This window comes from Trematomus bernacchii, unplaced genomic scaffold, assembly GCF_902827165.1.
Source record: "Trematomus bernacchii unplaced genomic scaffold, fTreBer1.1, whole genome shotgun sequence".
NCBI classification, from domain to species: domain Eukaryota; kingdom Metazoa; phylum Chordata; class Actinopteri; order Perciformes; family Nototheniidae; genus Trematomus; species Trematomus bernacchii.
In genome coordinates, this window is record NW_022987828.1 from 3,802,469 (window position 1) to 3,821,226 (window position 18,758).

Here is an 18,758-nt window from a genome sequence, read left to right on the forward strand (position 1 = left end):
CATCATAATCCCTTGAGCCCATGATCAAACAATTCATTTAAACAGTTTTAATCCTGCCCATTTTTTTTTAACTGTGGGACACATGTATGGTAAAAACATCATTGTACAATTAGTACACACACACACACACACACACACACACACACACACACACACACACACACACACACACACACACACACACACACACACACACACACACACACACACACACACACACACACACACACACACACACACACACACACACACATTGCCATTTACAGTTAACAAAAGTCCAATGTTGTATTACAATGGGTGTGGTCAGCAGTGTTAAAGGCTTAAAATGCTTCTTCCAATAGAGGTCACTGCAACAGATTGCAATAATATGCTGTCGAAAGACAAACTTAAAAACACATGGCCTTTAAAGGTAGGGTAGGTAAGTTTGAGAAACCGGCTCGAGATCGCTAGAATTTGAAATAACACAACCGGAGAAAATCTGCCACTTCCTTATAGAGCCCCTCCTCCAACACACACGAACGCGCACATGACCAATGAGGGCACGAGATAAGTTTGTGCACAGATGGAAGGCTGACAGGCAGGTAGGCCATCCAGTTATTTTAGCCGGGCCGGCTAAAATGATTGGTCATGCTTTTTACAGTATTACGGCTTCCACAGATGACATTTTTTTATGGATTTTTTGTCACAGCACTTAAGATATTCATTGCTATCGGGGTGTTAAGAGCATTCCATGGAATATAACAAAAAGTGTATCTCGAGCCGGTTTCTCAAACTTACCTACCCTACCTTTAAGTTTTTTTCTGCCTTCATCGATCGGTTGTCAAAACATTTACACGGAATTCATGTTTTCTTTCAGAACGTACTCCAAAGTGTAGATATTGGAACAAATTCAGTTTTATGGAAAATTTTTTATTATTATCTTTTTCTCCTGAAGCCGACAACATACCTTGTATCTCTTTTTTATAGATCAGTGTGTACTGATATGCCACTGTGTCACATCCGCAAGTGTGTATCAGGAAGTGCTTGTGCTCCCTCTTGTGTTCATTGTCGGCTATTGTTGAGAAAAGCTTTACAATATAATAATGATAATACTTTAATAGACATATAACGTTTTTTAGGGTTATTGTCCCATTTATATTCAATCCTTATGAGTTCAGTTAGGAATGATATCCTTGATACAATGGGTAAACATTTTTTACTAGTGACACAGTGCTGCCCAGATATTCCAGATGTCTCATAGAGTCGTTGATGATAAACAGGATAATGAATCATGATGGTTGTGGTTAATTGCAATTGAAGAACTTCCACTTTTTTACAAATCCTCTGAGAATCCATGTTTCACAGGATCTGTACATTGAAAACTGAGGTAACAGAAAAAGTAAGAACCTACTAATCACATCTACAGTAATAGATTGTGTATGCATCAATGTCATCGCTAATTTGTGTGACAAGTAAACTCTTCATAACATAATATTCATTTCTCACTACTTCTGTGCACTCACTAAATATAGATTCATCCCTTGTCACAATATTTCACTGTTCTGTTCATTTCAGCCACACACAGTAAGTGGTACTATTTCACATTATGGTAATGCTGCTCTATGGAAATATCCTGTCATTCATGCAAAAGCAGAACCAGTTTGTCATATTAGGATTTGGAATTATACAATTTTTACAATACTTGGTGTTAGACAGTGACTGTTGGATCTGATTAAAAGTTGTGTACTGAAGGCCCGCAGGGACTCTGGATCTTGATGATTGAACTTTTTTTTCTCAGTAACACTTTCAGAGTGAAGAGGTCGCCAAAGAAATCCTCATCTGACCCATCCGAGGTGTGTACCTGATTCTTTATTTCTTTATGTACACTTGGCTCTCTCACTGTCTGGCTAAATGTTTTCCTTCTCCCATCTCACTGCTACCTCCTCTGTGTTGCAGGATCCTACACCAGATGAAACTCCCTCCCTCCACCCACAGGACGACCACGCCACAGATGAGGAGAAGCTGGCTTCCTCCACTAGTCATAAGTGGGCAGCCCTACACAACGTGGATGCAGATTTGAATTCTGAGCAGCAAGACTTCCCTCAGCCGAGCGACCTTTCGTCCTTTGTTAATGAAAACAGTCTTCCTGATCAGACTCCAGGTGAGGCTTAGCTGTCTGACTCTCTCGGATCTCTTTTTGTATCTCCAGCCACCTGCGTTCTGATAAATGCTGACATAGATCAAAGCAGACTGCAGATAGGTGGTGCTCAAAAGATATTAAAAGCTAAAACCATCATTTACAGTACAGCCATAGGCGGAGTTTGACATTTGCGCTTGGGGGGGCAAACCTTTTTTACTGACGACAGTACACAGTCCCAACTATTGCGTGGGGTGCTACGGATACAGTAGCAATAAAGCCAGCGTTCACCGCTCTGAGTATGACTTTTCCACATACGAACACAACTCGTCCCGTCATGCACGCCTCATGCCCGCCGTACACACACAGTCATATGGAAGGGGCGGTGTCTCTCCCCAATAACAGTGCATTACATAACTGTGCACATCTTATACTTATTTGATAACTACTATATCCCTTGGTTACTTGAACACGCTACAATATTATTAACCAGTGTCCTACCTTATTAAAATATTGATATACGAAATATTTGTATTGGAACAGTTTTAGACGCAGTAATGCTGTAACATATTTCAGCCACTAGGGGGGGCAATGCCCCGCTGCCCCCCGCAAAATCCGCCTATGAGTACAGCCACCAGCCACTTTCCTCTACATTCATTTAGCTACATTATTGATTTTTGTTCTGGCCGTGAAATAATATGGCCGAGTTCTCTACTGCCCTCTGTCCTCCAAAAGAGCCACCTCTTCCCTGAGGCTCTGTGGCGCAACCAATCTAGGTCAGAGAGGATATAATGAACAAACAGCCCTGCCTCAGCTTCTAAACCCATCAGTCCAGAGCTCAACACTGGCTAGATATGTCTCTCCATTTCTTCCTCTGACTCTAAGACTTATTTTTGTCTTTCTGCATCAGTGCAAGACTATGAGATTGAGTATATGGAGAAGCTTGGCTCCGCTTCGCCTGTGAGTATTCTGTGTTATTTAAATAATTGTATGAAATATTTGCTGCTTTCTTTCTTTATACTTGTACTTTCTTTCTAAGTTGTAAAATGTGTACCGATATTTAAAAAAGTGTCTGCTTTATTTGCTTGTGTTTCATGTAGCCACTGTCTGTGAAGAAGCCGTCTTTGTACCTGAAGTTAGACTCCGTTTCTGACAATTTACCCAAGAATAAGTGCGCAAATGGATCTGAACCCAGCTCCCCCTGCACTGGGTAAACACAACCTACTCATGTTTTATTTTTGTATTATGTGTTGTAATTTGGCGGAAATGTCTACATTGTATGTTCACTTTATAATGTAGGAAGTCTTACAGTGCAATGTTCAGTGCTTCACTTGTACAGTAGACTATGCATTGGGCTAACTAGAAACCAGAATGATTAAGATTGCATAATGCATACAGCTGCTTCAGCTCCGTTTTTCATTAACACTCTCATCCATCATATACAGTAAATCACATGCCATGTCTCTCCCCTCTGGTTCTCCCTATGAGCAGCAGTTTTGAGGAGATGGAGGCCCAGATAACAGCGGGTATGAAGACACCGGTGCTGAGCTCCCGGCCTGGTCCCGAGGGCTCTGCTGGGGAAAAGGGCAGAAAGAGAGAGAACAAGGCGCTCAGCCGAACACAAAGCACAGAGAGGGATGAGCAGGTGAGCCGATCACTATTGTAAATATTCAAAACTCAGCGATCAGTTATCACACATGTTGTCATTTCTATGTCTTGTCCTCATCATGTTGGGACAGTTATGATTTTGTCACATTTATACCATGTCAATGTTTAGTCACATGGGGCAGATTGCAATAGGCTGTATTTCAGGCCTTGAATTAGCCCTCCAACATCAGTCATAGTGATTCTCATTAAAGCCCTGTCACTGTTAATAACACATAGCCAGCTCCCCACACTACTGTAGCTTCCCAGCTTAAACTCAGTGACTCAGCTCCCAATGCTGCCACTCAAAAACTCAGCGCTTTGCTTTGCCATGCTGACCCCTACCCTCCTCCCCCACTCCTCCCGGTGCCCCTGTAGCCCCTTAGCCTGGGCCCTGTGGAGGCCCCTGCTCCTGTCCTGCCCATGCCCCTGTTAGACAGGCTGTCTGAGTGTGACGACCTCCTGCAGTACCTGGAGCCCGACCTGGCTGAAACCAACCCGACAGCATTCGCTCAAAAACTACAGGTGTGTTGACAGACCACAGATGACCCCTCTTTATGTTAATGGCTTGCCTCTGGTGGGCCCCCTCCACCCTGATTGTGTGTTTTTTTCACGTTACTCCCATTGTTTCATCTCACTACATCCAGCCTTTTCATTTCCCCATAGATTGATGGTGTGTGAAATGTAGACAGCAAGTGTGTGCACTCAACTCAAGTGTCTGTATGTTTTCCCTTTGCTCTCTCATCCTGGGGCCGCAACCCCCCTCCCTTACCCCCCAAAAAAATACCAATACCCCTCCCCCACCCCCCATGTCTGCGGCCCAGGAGGAACTGGTGCTTGCTGCCCTGAGGATAGAGGCTCTGCAGATAGCCAAAAACATCTCACAGTGCCCCTCCCTCTCCACTGTAAACCCCCAGGTACTGCGCTGAGTGCTGCACCTGATGTATGCAAAGGGTGTGTGTGTGTGTGTGTGTGAATGTGTGTGTAAAAGGAAAGAGCATCCTGAATGAGTTATTACGGACATGCAGGTGTGTGTGAGATGCACGTGTGCCTGGCTGTAGTGTGCGTGCATGAGTGTGTCTCAGCCTGCCTTTTCCCCTCCCCTTAAACACACCATGCTGAGTGTGAGTGTGATCCCATGGCCTTATCAACATTGTGGCTGCACAGCTACATATGCAGTCCTCTTCAATCCCCACATATGGAATCTCTAACATGGCTTTACGCATCCAGCTCCCCCCCCCCCCCCCCCGCCTAGCAGCGAGCTCCTCAACTGTGTCCTGTTAGGCAACTTGCATGTTGCCTGTTTTTAAAAGCCTTACAATGGCATGAATGTGACTGGGATTGTCTCCTGATGGACTTTATATCAGCAGCCGAGGAATTGTAGGGATGTAACTGTCTCAGATGTGTTTGTTGATGCTTTGCTATCATCCGCCTAAATCCCAGTCACATTCTTGTATTTTAAATTGGTCCTTTTTCCGGACTAACAGCACTAACAAACAGGTAGGTAGGTGTCAGTATTTAGGGTAGAGTGTGAGAACTTTGCTGGTTGGAGGGCTTATGCTGAAACAGCACATGCCTGGATATACGAATAGGGATTATTTTTTGCTTAGCTGATTTATGAACATTAAAAGAAAGTCAGTGTAAGAGCTGGAAGGAAGACGCTTCCTTCTCTGCTTTGTCTCATGCTGTGTCCCACACATTTCACAGTCTAGACTAAAGAAACCCAGCACTCGGCGATGGAATATCAACGGTTCACCCTTACTTAAAGTAAGAGTATCATTATACCCCTTGATCCGCCCCCGTCCTATAATCCAACTACAGTGCAGTCCAAGTATTTGGTCATTTCATGGTTTTTGGCTCACTGCACAAGCACAATGGATTTGAAATAACTACGAGGTTACAGTGCTCAGGGGGAATGAAGTCGAACACGTCTACATTAGCTAAGAGTGTAGGAATCACAACACTTCAAAACTTAGTCGTCTACTTCCAATTTTAGACTGCTCAGAAAATAATAGGGCTTCATTTCCCACACTGCTCAAATACCTTTAGACTGCACTGTAAACTAACTAAGTCTTAGACCTTTTATAAATTACTTTTTAGATTCCCTTAGTTGTACTTTGTACCTGTGAGCAAATGAGTCCAAGTTGTGTTATCTGCAGTTTTTAGTATCTCTTTTAGTCTTGAATAAATACATTTGCTGCTGGGTTGTTTTTGTGTTTGACTCGTCTATCTAGCCTATCCTTTTTTGTTCACATCAACTATTTTTTTTTCAAGTCGAAAGTTTACGTTTTTTGCCTATAAAACACTGAAGTCCAATTACACATGGTGCCCAAAAGTGGGTAAAAAGTTACTGATCCAGGCAAGCCAAACACTTCTATTCGCTTTTCTGCATATTAGTGGATCTCCTTGTACCCTGTAAGCCCCCATCATTTGATCAAATCCTCCAAAAACCAGACTCTCTCAGAATAAACCTACAGTTTTTAGGGGACCAAAAGTGTTGGTGAATTGTTGCAATGGTTACACAAACAGATGCATAAGACTTAGTTTTTAATTGTCTCTCAGTACACCTCAACATTTTATCCAAAGTCTTTCTGAAGATCAATCCTCTGGAATTTCTTGTTCCCTTCCCATCATAGTCTTTGCATTTTTTAAATAGTTGGCTAAATGCTGTAACAGGTTACACTTTGATTTCAGCCACAACAGGTAAGACCACAATGTTGTAATATGTTTTAACGGGAGAATAACATCTATTACCCATGCTGCCCAGTCCCCTTGCCCTATCCTCCCTCCCTCTGCTGTATCTGATGCAGTCCTTGCTGTATCAAATGCTGCCCTCCTTCTTGTGTGCCTTGCCTGGACCCAATCACATTCAAGCTTCTGCGATGAGCAGGTGATCATGACCGCTCAGCTGGGGGCAGCATCAGCCAAATCACTTGGCTAATACTGTAGAAATGAAGACTGTTTCATCCAATCATGTGGCAGCTGACCAAGTCTTCAGGAACATCACTAGTCTCCCTCATTTACATATTGTTTTTGCTGTGTGGTACATTTTGTTGTAGTTTGATGCTGCCTCGAAGATATTGTTCAGGAATGCGAGTGGGCCCAAGGGAGTACCATCTGTAGCTTAGTCTGGTTTATAACTGGTTATGTTTCCTTTCCTCTCCCGCATCTCCTTTGCTTCCTGGAAGCAGCACAGAGACATCTCGTCTGCGGTAGATAGCGGTGTGTCCAAGGACTCGCTGTACACCAGGACCAGCACCAACTACATCGAGGGGGAGAGTCCCCACCTCCCCAAAGAACTGGACCACTCGCTGGGAATTGCACGAGAAGAGGTGCCAAAAAAGTTTATTTTTGTCCTATGAGTAACACTGTATATATTTTTGATTCTACATCGCACACTTTACTTGACACTTTTGTTACTACCTCAGATTGTGACAAAGGAGAAAGAAGTGCTGGAGTGGCATAGAAAGTATGAAGACAGCCGACAGGAAGTGATGGAGATGAGGTAAGAAGTAGTATGTTGAGTTGTCATCCTTTACAACACAGTGAGGTCCCACACATACACTACACAACATAGATTTAACACCTCCCCGTGTTTATGCTAGATGGTACCGCGTCACCATGCTTAGTGTCTTCTACATAGACTCCACCCATCACTATCGCGTTAAGTGTAAAACACAGCCATGGTTAACTGCAGAGTGGAGAGCCATCTGAGTCCTGCTATTAGCATGAGAGTTAATGGTGGAGAAAAGAGGAACCAATGATGTTTGTATATGATATTTGACAACTTTTCATGACAAGATGTGTTAGTGGCTTTTGGTGTCCTTTGGATTATACACCACCAACAGTCTGAGAACATCTTAAAACTTGGATCAACGAACTAACTCATATTAACGTCCAGAGAGGATTAATCTACAGTATGTCTGACAATGTGGGTTCAAGGAAATACCATACTAAGACCTTGTTCCCTGTCAGCAGGTGGTGGGTGTGGGTCCAGCTGGCTATCGCTCAGTTAGTGTTGAGCTTACTTCATTTGACTGATTAGGTTGGGGATAAGGATGGGCTAAGATGCTAAGGGGGAGGCATGGCTAATCAATCCTCTTACCCTTTATCAACCTGCTTTTCCCAAAACATGACTTCCCATTGGGCCATGCTGCTACTGGGCTTGAAGTGTGGGGGAGCCTAAATCTGCAATGCTTAGATGAAAACTGTACACACAGTGCAGATAAATAAAAGATACAGAGCTACTGATAGTTTTAGATAATCCGATGATCATAAATGCCACTAAAAGATTCCCAGCATATTAAGGCAATATCACAACCAGGTTCGATCATGTGGTTTTTCTTGCTCGAACAGGCCGACAGACTGACATTTAAAAACATCTATACCCTGAGAAAATATGAGATACAGATTCAACCCCATCAATATATTGATGATCTGACATTTTTTCATCCATAGGAGGATTGTTGCTGAGTATGAGAAGACGATTGCACAGATGATAGGTGAGTTCAATTTTCTATACAGATTTTGGGTTGCTTACAAAACCAGAGGATTGGTTTCAGGATATTGAACCCTTTGTCTCTCCAAACTCTGCCCCTACTTTTTGCTGCCTTTGTTTGTTTTTTTTGCAATATACAAAATGTGTGCTTTACACTACATTGCAAATTATTCCAGAGAGATTTATTTTTTATAATCTGACACAAGCTATTTTTGCTATGTGCTTGCTTTTATGTTAGATTGATATGAAGTGAACCCTGATGTCATTAAGAGTGGGAGGTATTCACCTTTTGCCCACACATGTCCAACTGTATTAAATCTCGCAGCAGGGTTACTTTCCACATTATTCCTGCTCTCACCTACATCTTCTTCGCCACCTGAAGATTTGATTTCCGCTGCTGTCTAATTTAATTTTCTTCTATCATTAAAGCACTTCTCACAAAAGCCTCAATCTGTCGCCGCTCTTGTCTAACACTCGGCTCTCTCACGTGTCTTGCCCTCCCAGCTTGACTTAACACAGTCCATTTTTTTCTGTTCTGCTCTCATCTTTGCTTCCCTTTCTATTTGATAACCCTGACAGGCATGCCAGGTGAGTAATGCGGAATTGTCCTTCACTTGTTTGTGTCAGCTCACATCAGAAAAGGGAGCAGATGTGCTCACTTTCTTCATCTCGTCCAGTGACATTTGTTTGTCCATTTCTGTTGCATTTCATCCTGTATGTTGAGACACTGTTTTTATTTTACTTTAGGAATAATCATACAGTATGGTATTTACTTTATCTATTCCCTCAGTGGTTGATATTAAGTACATCATTACTTTGTTTTTTATATTATATGGTTGCAAAAGTCATTCTTCTCACGCTTGCGACAGGAAATGAAAGGGAAAGCTGGGTAGGTGGCTGAAATATTGTGTAAGGTTCATCATTTAATATTTAAGGGTATAGAAACGAGCTGCAAGGGTCAAGCTGCTAGCTCTGATTACAGTATATTGTTTACAGGTCTCTTTGTTTTTCCCATTGTTAACTGTTTTTGTTTGCATGCCACATATAGTTTAGTATTATATGCTATTAAATCATACTAACCCACACATTCATTTTGATATTCTGTCAAAAATAAAGTGTCTGTTTGTAAGTATTTGTGGGTATAACAAGTAACATGTAATGTATATGTGACCAGTACAGCTGGCTCTTCAGACAGATGATCTGATCTACAGTATGTTTGTGTGTGCCTGTCAGAGGATGACCAGAAAGAGAAATCTCTGTCCCACCACACCATCCAGCAGCTGATCATGGAGAAGGACCAGGCCTTGTCCGACCTCAACTCTGTGGAAAAGTCTCTTGCCGACCTCTTCAGACGTTACGAGAAAATGAAAGATGTACTGGAGGGCTTCCGCAAGGTGACACAAATGATTCACAACTAAAGAGAATTATTAGGATCTGGCTTTGTAAGACATTTAGATTAACAGTACATTTGGTCAGTATTTAAAAAATGTTGTCACTCTTTTCAGAATGAGGAGATTCTCAAGAAATGTGCTCAGGAGTATCTGTGCAGGGTCCGCAAGGAGGAGCAGCGCTATCAAGCCCTGAAGATTCATGCAGAGGAGAAACTAGACAGGTGAGTCCTAATATCTACAGTTTAATCCACCATGACCATGTTGTTTCCCCCAAAGAGAAAGCATCACAACACATTAACTACATACACTTAATCAATGACAAGAAGTAATATGTTTGGATATATATGCCAATTGAATTAGCTGTTGTTATAGAATATATATAAGCCATCTCCATTTTGAAAGATGTATTCTGCATTGGCTTTACAAACACGAGGTTGCAGTCTCATAGGACCTGAAGCTTTCTCATAGTTAACTGAATAATTAATGTCGTTCCTGAAGATTTGACAATGTGACACCTTTCCCTACTTTCAAGTCTACTTCCAGTGATCAGCACCTCATCACAACCTTTAGTGTGAGTTATTTTTCTCGCATTTTATTCACTCTCCTTGTATTACTTGTGTGGTTCCAGGGCGAATTCTGACATAGCTCATGTACGTGCCAAGGCCATGCAGGAGCAGGCTGCCCACCAGGCCAGTCTGAGGAAGGAGCAGATGAAGGTGGACTCCCTGGAGCGCACCTTGGAGCAAAAGGTCAGTCAGAACTTCTCAATCCTGGGGCTTGAAAGGATGATAAAAACCATGGGAAAATATTCATTAAAACAAGTATGTTAATGTTATTTTTTGACAATTGTTTTACAGAACAAAGAGATCGAGGAGTTAACAAAGATCTGCGATGAGCTGATCTCCAAGATGGGGAGGAGTTAGCGACCACATCGCCAAATCCCACAGAGAAGAAGAGCAGTTGTGGGAAATAAACGACTTGGAAAATGAAGCTGATCCGTTGTTTTTACAACTCTTACCAAGGACTGATGGACATTAAGGCTAAAACGGCCAAAAGGGTTCAGTTCCTACTGATGTTGTGTATACAGGATCCACAGGAATGGCGTTCTCCTTATCACTCTGTACATTTTGATGTGTCGGTGTATCGTTCTGTATCAGGGGTCTGGTTTCAAGAATATGTAACATATCACTTATGAGCGTGTCTGTGCGTGTGAGTGCGTGTATGATAATGAGAAAGAAAGATCATTGTTTGTGATTTAAATTATCTATAATGATGTTGCCATGACAGCCACTGAGGGAGAAGACTGTTTACCCATTCCTGTTGTTGTCTCCTCTTGATAAGAGAGAAAGATAGACTTTGAAAAACAGATTTAGATTCATTTATAAAATGTTGATACACCACCAAGAGAAAACAAACTATCCCAATAGCTTACTGCATGTGGGAGAGAACCTGTATTGTTATGTTTGTATATATTGTAGGAAATTCCAAATATAAAAAAAGATTCTTCTGCATTTTTGATAGTTATTCTGTCATCCTCGGCCCACTCTCCTCATGTCACCTTGTAGATATTTGTCATACTTGTAATAGCTTCCTTGACTATTTTTTGGGATTTTATTTTGATATAAAGCAAACTAATCGTGACCTTATTAAGTTGTGAGCAGGAGTCATTTAATTTTTTTATGGATATGTCCTAGTTCTGCTACGGTCGTTTTGTCACACTGAGGAGTAACTTCTGCACAGCTGCTGTACAGCATCTGCTTACAAAGTGCAATAAAAGATGGCAATACAGCACCCTGGGTCCACTGATGACATGTTTTCTATTAAATGTTGTTGACCTGGCATGACCAATGAAGAATTTGGTACAATACACCTATTTATCCACATATTGGTGTTTATGAGGAAAATGAATATGCAAATAGAATTACTATCATTCTAGTTTTCTTCCAAAGTTGCTATGATTGAGTTAAATGAGGTTGAAAAAGATACCTGAAACTAATGGGTGAATGATTCCCCATGATTCTGATTAGCTCCAGAAATGTATTTGGGTTTTTCCTTGGCCCTTACTAGACCCTTTCAACAAGTTTCATGAAATAGGATCCAATATATTTTCTGGAAACCTTCTGTCCAACAGCTAAACAAAAAACAAACCAAAACAAAGTTACAACCTAATTGGCGGAGGTGGAAATTAAGCATCTTTCTCTCAAAGTTGCAATAATTGAATGAAAAAACCCACAGAGCAAGCCTGAAAATCAACGACTTCAGAATCACACTTGAGTGAAAATAATAAAATATAAATAATAAATATGTTTATAAGCATTCAGTCAAAAAAACATTTGTAAGAACATATTTTGACAAGTAATTGACTTAATTTGACAAGGATATGCATTTTTCAATAAAGTAAAGTCAGTAAAACACATTTATTATAGCAATATTTTTGACACAGATGTCTAACCTGAATTGATTTACTGCAATTGGAACTGTAATATCAAATATCTTAACCATCTCTATAGAATTATGGAATTGTTGTTGAAAAAATCTCACACAGGCAGACGTACCTCTCAGGGCAACCAATGGCAAATGAACCTGGGAAACTAAATGGCCACCTGTAGGGCCAAGTTAAAGTTCACAGATCAGTTAGGTAGTGCAGCAGGGACTGGAGCAGGTGAGACAGGGACAAGAAAGGGCTGATCTTCACTCAGGAGGTGTGGCTATAGAACAGCATTGAGGTGAGAGGTACAGGATGAAGGAAGAAGCAACGATTGACCACAGAGCTGTGGTCCCAGCGGAGGGTCTGATAATCTCAGTCAGTGCAGGAGGGGATATTAGCTCATCTGATAGCTCAGATTTAGCTCCGGGGTCTTTAGGAACACACAATCTGCTTTGCATTGTGAGATCAGAACCACGAGAACCACCAGCGCCATGAGAGCTGTCCACTTCTGTCCACTGCTCCTGCTTCCTCTGGTCCTGCTAGCAACCTACAGTAAGGATTTTAGGTTTTTTATAGTTTTTTATATATACCCAGTCCTGTTCCCCTTTAGATCTCCCCTCTATTATTTTGGTATCTCCCTCCAGGTATCCTTCTCCCTTGCCACTCTTGAATTTCCAAGAACAGTTTGCATTTGTTGTTTTTCTGTATTTCAGTGTTTTCTGAGAGACAGGAAAATAACTTACCAAGTTATTCTCAGACATGTCAGGAAATGTTGAACATAACAACATTTCAGTTTTTCAGAAAATGCCTTGTATGTTTTAAAGGAGTTATACCTTCTAATGGCACTTTAAATCCTGTCAACTTTGCTAAGTTGCTGTTATAATTACTCTGGACATTTTCCACAGTTTTTCCTTCCTTCAGTTTGTAATCTTCCTCTGTAACTAGCATGCAATCCTAACAGTTAATCTCTTAATAGGCCTGAAGACTAATGCTTGTAGCATGTGTGTAGAGCGGCTGTGCTGCGGGGATAGATCGGGGTCAACTATGAACAGCGGGGGGGTTTATTTGTCATGTCAACAGGCACACACGAAGCAAAGCAATGAAACAAGTTTCTCAAATCCATATAATACAATTGTGCTTTTATCAGTTGAAGGGCTTCACAAATGAATAATTTAATTATTAGTCTCATGAGGTTGATTTGCTGATTTTAAGAGAAGATTTCACCTTTCTGGTCTATAGCCACATGAAGAGACATAACACGTGTGGGGCTGAACGACTTCCTGTCCTCCTACACATTATAACTGGCTGATAAAAGACAGTTTCAGTGATAAAGGATGTGATTCTGATGGCCAAGACAAAATATTTGTAGGGTCCAGCTCGATTTGGTCCTCTTAGGAAGAAACATGAAAGGCTGTTTCTGAAGGGACATTTAAGAATTTAGGATAAGGATGTAGGTTTTCAAAAGAAAGCTTTATAGTGATATTTTAAAGGTCAGTTAGTTCTCAAATAGGTGCTTATACTCCTCTCTAGAGCTTTAAACATACATTTTAGAGTTTTAAAGTGGGCCTCTGAAGCTTTAGCTAAAGGTTAGAAAGATTTATTTTTAAATCCCACTTGTTTCATTCTTTGCTTGATTTAATGAAGACTTGTGTGAAGGAAGTGATTCATTGGGGCTCTCCTCACTTCTATCTCAATGTGGGACAAAGTCATGCATCCGAGTCACTGCGATGTGAGGTGTCTGTTTGCACACTCATCCAGCACACTGTTCCTGCTGTGTTGATAAAGGGTAAAACACATTCAGTTAAGTCCCTGGTAAGCATTGAATGATCTTCACGAAAAGGCTACAATTCATGATTAATGGAAATTATTTAGTTTGAGTTTGCCACAATGTAACTCAGTGAAATTACTCTTTTGGAAATTAAATTGCTGTCTGATGAGTTAGCATGTTTGATGCTATCAACCCAGACCAAGATAAACTATGCTTTAGAGATCACTTAACTATTTTCTTTCAACACGCCATGAAGTTTTCATCGTCCTGCTTGAGTGTGTGCTGTAACAGTATTTCTTTTCTGCTTCCTTCAGGTGAGGCTCTGCAATGTTATAGCTGTATGGGCTCCAATAACGACGACTGCAACCGGCAAGGCTCCAAAACGTGTCCCAGCTACTCTGATGCCTGCGCTGTGGTGGTGGGCCATGAAAGTGAGTCCAACAGTGACAGATAGTAACCTTTCTTTTACAAGCTCTTTTCTTTCCACCCATATTAGAGATACAAAAAGCTGTTTTTGTATAGGTGAGGTTGTGTGTTTAAGTGAGGACAGGCTGCTGTCTGGAGGCACATCCCAGCAGGTGGTCCAAGGCGTTTAAGGAAATGAAGAGCTTTGCTGCACCTACCTGATCAATATCCTCAATTAGGACTCCATGTGTGCAAGGCAATAAAACTATTTTCTTTCACAAACTCAATTCAGTTTTTAAATGTTTTAATCATAAGAAAGGGGCAATAGGAGATGTCCTTAAATGACAGATATTAGATACTCTAGTTGCCCTACATTAATGTATACTGGACACACACAGACAAATATCGCTTTTAAATGTGCTTTATAAATAAAACTTGATTTGATTTGATTTGAAATAACAAAATAAAGAAGGAAAGGGGTTTGTTCATGTAAATCAGCTGCTTCACCAGTGTAACTGAATTCTATTTCTACCTGTTTTGTCAGGTGGGGTGATGAAGTCATGCTCCTACAAGTCTTTCTGTACTCAGGCCAACAGCCAGGGCTACAGAGCGCCAGGTGTCAGAGTTCACTGCTGCTACGGGGATGACTGCAATGTGACCAGTTTTGCCTACAGGCTGCCAGGACTCAACTATCTGCTGCTGATTCTGCCTCTGTTGTTCCACTGCGTTTTGCAGTAGACCGACTGCTCAACTTCACCATGCCAACAATATCCACCTGTAAGACAAATGCCAACTGGTGTTGTTCTTATTTACTCCAAAAATGCCAAATAACCCTGCCTAATTGTATGCGTCATGCTTAACTACCATTCCACTCTTCTTTGATATACCTCACGTATCTATATAAGCTTGAGGTGCTAAGTGTGACTGCATGGATTATATATACCATGTTGGATTGACTCCAAGCAGTACTGAAGTAGATTTACCTTTCAATGGATTTTACTAAGCTATTAACTAAAGGATTCTAAGGGAAGGGCTGTTATACGCATAGATAATTTATTATTAGCTTTCTATATTGATAAAGGAAGAGATGCTGTTCATCAGTTAGCTCAACCTGGTTAAATGCTCTGTACACAATGTGTGAAATGACTGTGAAAGGATTTTACACAACATGCATTTATGCCTGAGTATCTCAGAAGAGCTTTGTTGGAGTAGCAGATGTTCCAGAATCTAAACATGGCCCTTAAGAGTTCAATCATCTGGTATGTTGTTACATCATTAGCCTTCTATCTGACGATATCACTGTGCTGTGCGAGATATTTTGAGGGTGGTGAGAAAACACTTCTCACACACAGCAAATCAACGTAAGCCTTACACACCACAGGCAAGGTGTGTTACACCATTGAGGTTAATCCACTACGTTTGAAGATACTTAAATAATTACTGAGTATAAACAGTATCTGTGACTTCTCACTGGAAGATGGCCTATAATCTAATTAGCAGCTCTTGTATATATCGTGCAGAATATTAAATAAAAAAAGAATTATGTCCATTTTATGAAGAATACTGTTTATTGTGTATCTTTATTTTGCAATTATTTCTAGAGAACTAACATTAGGAAATGTTCCAACTTCAAAAATCATTAAATATAAAGAACCTTAAGATACTGTACATGTATTTTTGTTACTGCGTGTACACTTCAGTCTGTACAGTATGTCATAATTTCAGCCCTAAAAACAACACTGACATATAAAACAAATCATTTAAATATTTTACAGCTTTTTACTTTTTCCTTCAGTAGAAGCTGCAGTAGGCTATTATTCTTGTGCGGAGGTGGAAGAAGTACTCGTATCTTGTACTTGGGTAAAAGTTGAAGTACCAGAGTGTAGGAATACTCTTTTACAAGTAAAAGTCCGGCATTCAAAATGTAAAAGTAAAAGTACAAAAGTATTGTGGTGGGAATTTATTTATCAAATGTGCATAGAGAATCAAACCATTCAGCTGTCTTTGTCGTATTTTATTTCTTGCAAGAAAGTTCAGTCAGTCATACAGAGAGCATACAGTCTGCAGAGTGAAAGACGAAGAATAGAGTTTGGGTTTCATATTTAAACACAGAGAGAGGAGAAAGGGAGGGGTGAAGCTTGGTGATAACAATGGAGCATTCTGGAAGTTAGGGAGGCCGTATCAGGATGTTCTCAGTTCACCTGAGTTGAAGGTCATACTGTTGGTGCACATAGAGTGTAACTAACAACACTGCAACACATCTTCTTAATAAGGAATTTTCCCAAGCTTAGGAAAAAAATGAAAGTAGTAAATATAGATAAACATTAGCAAATAAAAATCACACAATGATATTATTAAAGTAAGTAAGTGAGTATAATATTTTTCTATTAAAAGTATGAGCATCAAAATATACACTAAAAGTAAAAGGACTCATTATGCAGATCGGTCCATTTCAGAATCATATTATATGTTTTGATTATTATTATTGATCATTAAAGTATTATCAAAGCAGGTTAAGGTGTAGCTATTTTTAATGACTTTGTATACTGCAGGGTAGCTTGTGAATTTACTCCAGGTGTTACTAAAGTGTTATTTAAGTGATGATTATATTTCACATCATTAATCCAAATCTGTAAAGTAACTAAAGTTATTTAGTGGAGTAAAAGTAGACGATTGACCTCTGAATTGTAGTGGGGTAGAACTACAAAGAAGCAAAACATTGAAAAACTCAAGTAAGTTACAAGTATCTCAAAATTGTACTTCAGTACAGCACTTGAGTAAATGTACAAGTTACTTCCCACCTCTGTGCTTGTGTGCATACATTCTACCAGAAACGTATATTATCTGTCCTGGGATTGTTACAGTGAATACAAATTATAATCCATAAAATATCTTAAAACTGATGAGATAGTAGTGTTTTGTGAGTTGTTTGTACATAGGTCTGTGATTCACTATAGGGTTTCAGGTGTTTTTTTATTTATTTAAAAACACTTTTGAAAAAAATAGAAGTTCTTAAAAATGGCCTGTCCCCAGCCAAATTGGAGCCAGGGGTTTACATTTTTTAATTAGCTAAAAACTTTTATTAAAAAAAAAAAAAGGTAATTAATAACACATTTAACTTGTTATCTTTTACCACAGTTCATTGAAAATATTACAGTTACATCATCTGACTGAGGAGGAGCTGACAATAAGTGGGTAAATTCTGTCCTTGAATTTTAAGATTTTAATCTTGTTTTTACACCTTTTATTTTTACGTGGACAAGCTAAACTAAGGATCAGGCGCTGTCACGTTCAAATATCCCAGAAAATGATTATATTGTTTTGTACGGTGGCCGGCAGGTGCAAACGCGGAACAACGGCCAAAAATATGGGATTCGTTTTGTTTCATAAAGATAAAGCAACACTTTCTCAGAATCAAGCAAAACTAAGAGTTTAAGAGAAAAAAAAACTGAGTCAAGCAAAATAAATTTAATTTCAAAAATAAAACTAGAAGTTGCAAACAAATCATTTGTGTAATCATGTAAACTATAAGTATTTTTTCTTTGTTTTAACATATCTTTTTGTTTGCAGTTCTCTTTGCTTCTTTCTCAATGATCAGACTTTTGCTCTCGCTGCAGCTCTTCTCGTTTGCGCTCCCTCATTTTTAGTTTTCGATTCTGACGCAAACGTCCCAGGTAGGCGGGACTTTCAGGGGTGCGTCCCCATTGGCTACTCCGTTTTTGAGTGACAGCCCAGTCCTCCAGTGATTGTACAGTGCAGCTGCGGGGCGGTAGCTGAGCGTGGACAGCACCCCCAGAAGAACCAACATTTCAATTATTATAATACTACAAGTTAAAATATATGTAAGTATTGATCATTTGTGTTGTTTGTGCTGTACTATACGGTCTGTTTCTTTATTGTGTTAAGTGAGAAGTAAAGAAAAGCTGTGCGTTGCTGTTATCACTTGCTCAGTGTCATTTCATTTGACCAAATGTCTTTACATATACATTTAATATATTTTATTATTATCCACCTTTTTGTTTTATGTCCTTTCATTTAAAACATTCTTTGAGACTTCATCTTCTGGTTAAAATAAATGTAATTTGTATAATCACTCTTTTGTCTTTATTCTACATGAAAATGTTAGAGATTCCATTCAAATCTATTCATATCTTCCTCAGGCTAGGAAAAAAAATAATAATAATTTGTAATGCTAAATGTATATAATTTTCTCACAGGATAGAATGAGACAACACAGTTTGTATCCATTGTGTATGGATGTTTCAGCTCTTCAGACCAACATAGTAAGATGTGAGCATGTTCCTAATTGTGTTGGTATGCAACCTAGGTCTGGTCTGTTTAATAAAGCAAATCTGCCACTTTTATATTGTAGAATTTGTTACATTGCATTACATGTCACTTGTTAGACACTTTTATCCAAAGCAACTTACATACATTCAGTACTGTGGACAATCCCCACAGGAGCAATTTGGGGTGAAGTGTCTTGCCCAGGGACACAACGACATGGG

General features: G+C 39.9%; 2 protein-coding genes across 2 annotated transcripts in view; both read left to right on the top strand.

The window, feature by feature from the left end:
* tacc2 (transforming, acidic coiled-coil containing protein 2) overlaps positions 1-11,440 on the top strand; it is a 49,489-nt gene extending 38,049 nt beyond the window's left edge. The window contains 13 exon segments of the mRNA XM_034151971.1: positions 1,778-1,832; positions 1,936-2,140; positions 3,027-3,076; positions 3,217-3,326; positions 3,608-3,761; positions 4,139-4,285; positions 6,952-7,092; positions 7,189-7,265; positions 8,219-8,262; positions 9,492-9,652; positions 9,764-9,870; positions 10,278-10,398; positions 10,507-11,440. Of these exon segments, the coding sequence (XP_034007862.1) occupies positions 1,778-1,832; positions 1,936-2,140; positions 3,027-3,076; positions 3,217-3,326; positions 3,608-3,761; positions 4,139-4,285; positions 6,952-7,092; positions 7,189-7,265; positions 8,219-8,262; positions 9,492-9,652; positions 9,764-9,870; positions 10,278-10,398; positions 10,507-10,572 (1,438 nt within the window). The 3' untranslated portion in view covers positions 10,573-11,440.
* Positions 11,441-12,568: 1,128 nt separating this feature from the next.
* ly6pge (lymphocyte antigen 6 family member pge) lies at positions 12,569-14,988 on the top strand. The gene is made up of 3 exons (XM_034152297.1): positions 12,569-12,629; positions 14,160-14,276; positions 14,795-14,988. The coding sequence occupies exons 1-3, from the start codon at positions 12,569-12,571 to the stop codon at positions 14,986-14,988; spliced, it is 372 nt and encodes a 123-aa protein (XP_034008188.1).
* The last annotated feature ends 3,770 nt before the right edge of the window (positions 14,989-18,758 follow it).

Bases quoted from the DNA above. Each gene is read 5' to 3' on its own strand.
- ly6pge (XM_034152297.1), top strand. From the start codon at position 12,569: ATGAGAGCTGTCCACTTCTGTCCACTGCTCCTGCTTCCTCTGGTCCTG. The intron at 12,630-14,159 runs GTAAGGATTTTA...TGCTTCCTTCAG, and splicing joins GGTCCTGCTAGCAACCTACA to GTGAGGCTCTGCAATGTTAT. The intron at 14,277-14,794 runs GTGAGTCCAACA...CTGTTTTGTCAG, and splicing joins TGTGGTGGTGGGCCATGAAA to GTGGGGTGATGAAGTCATGC.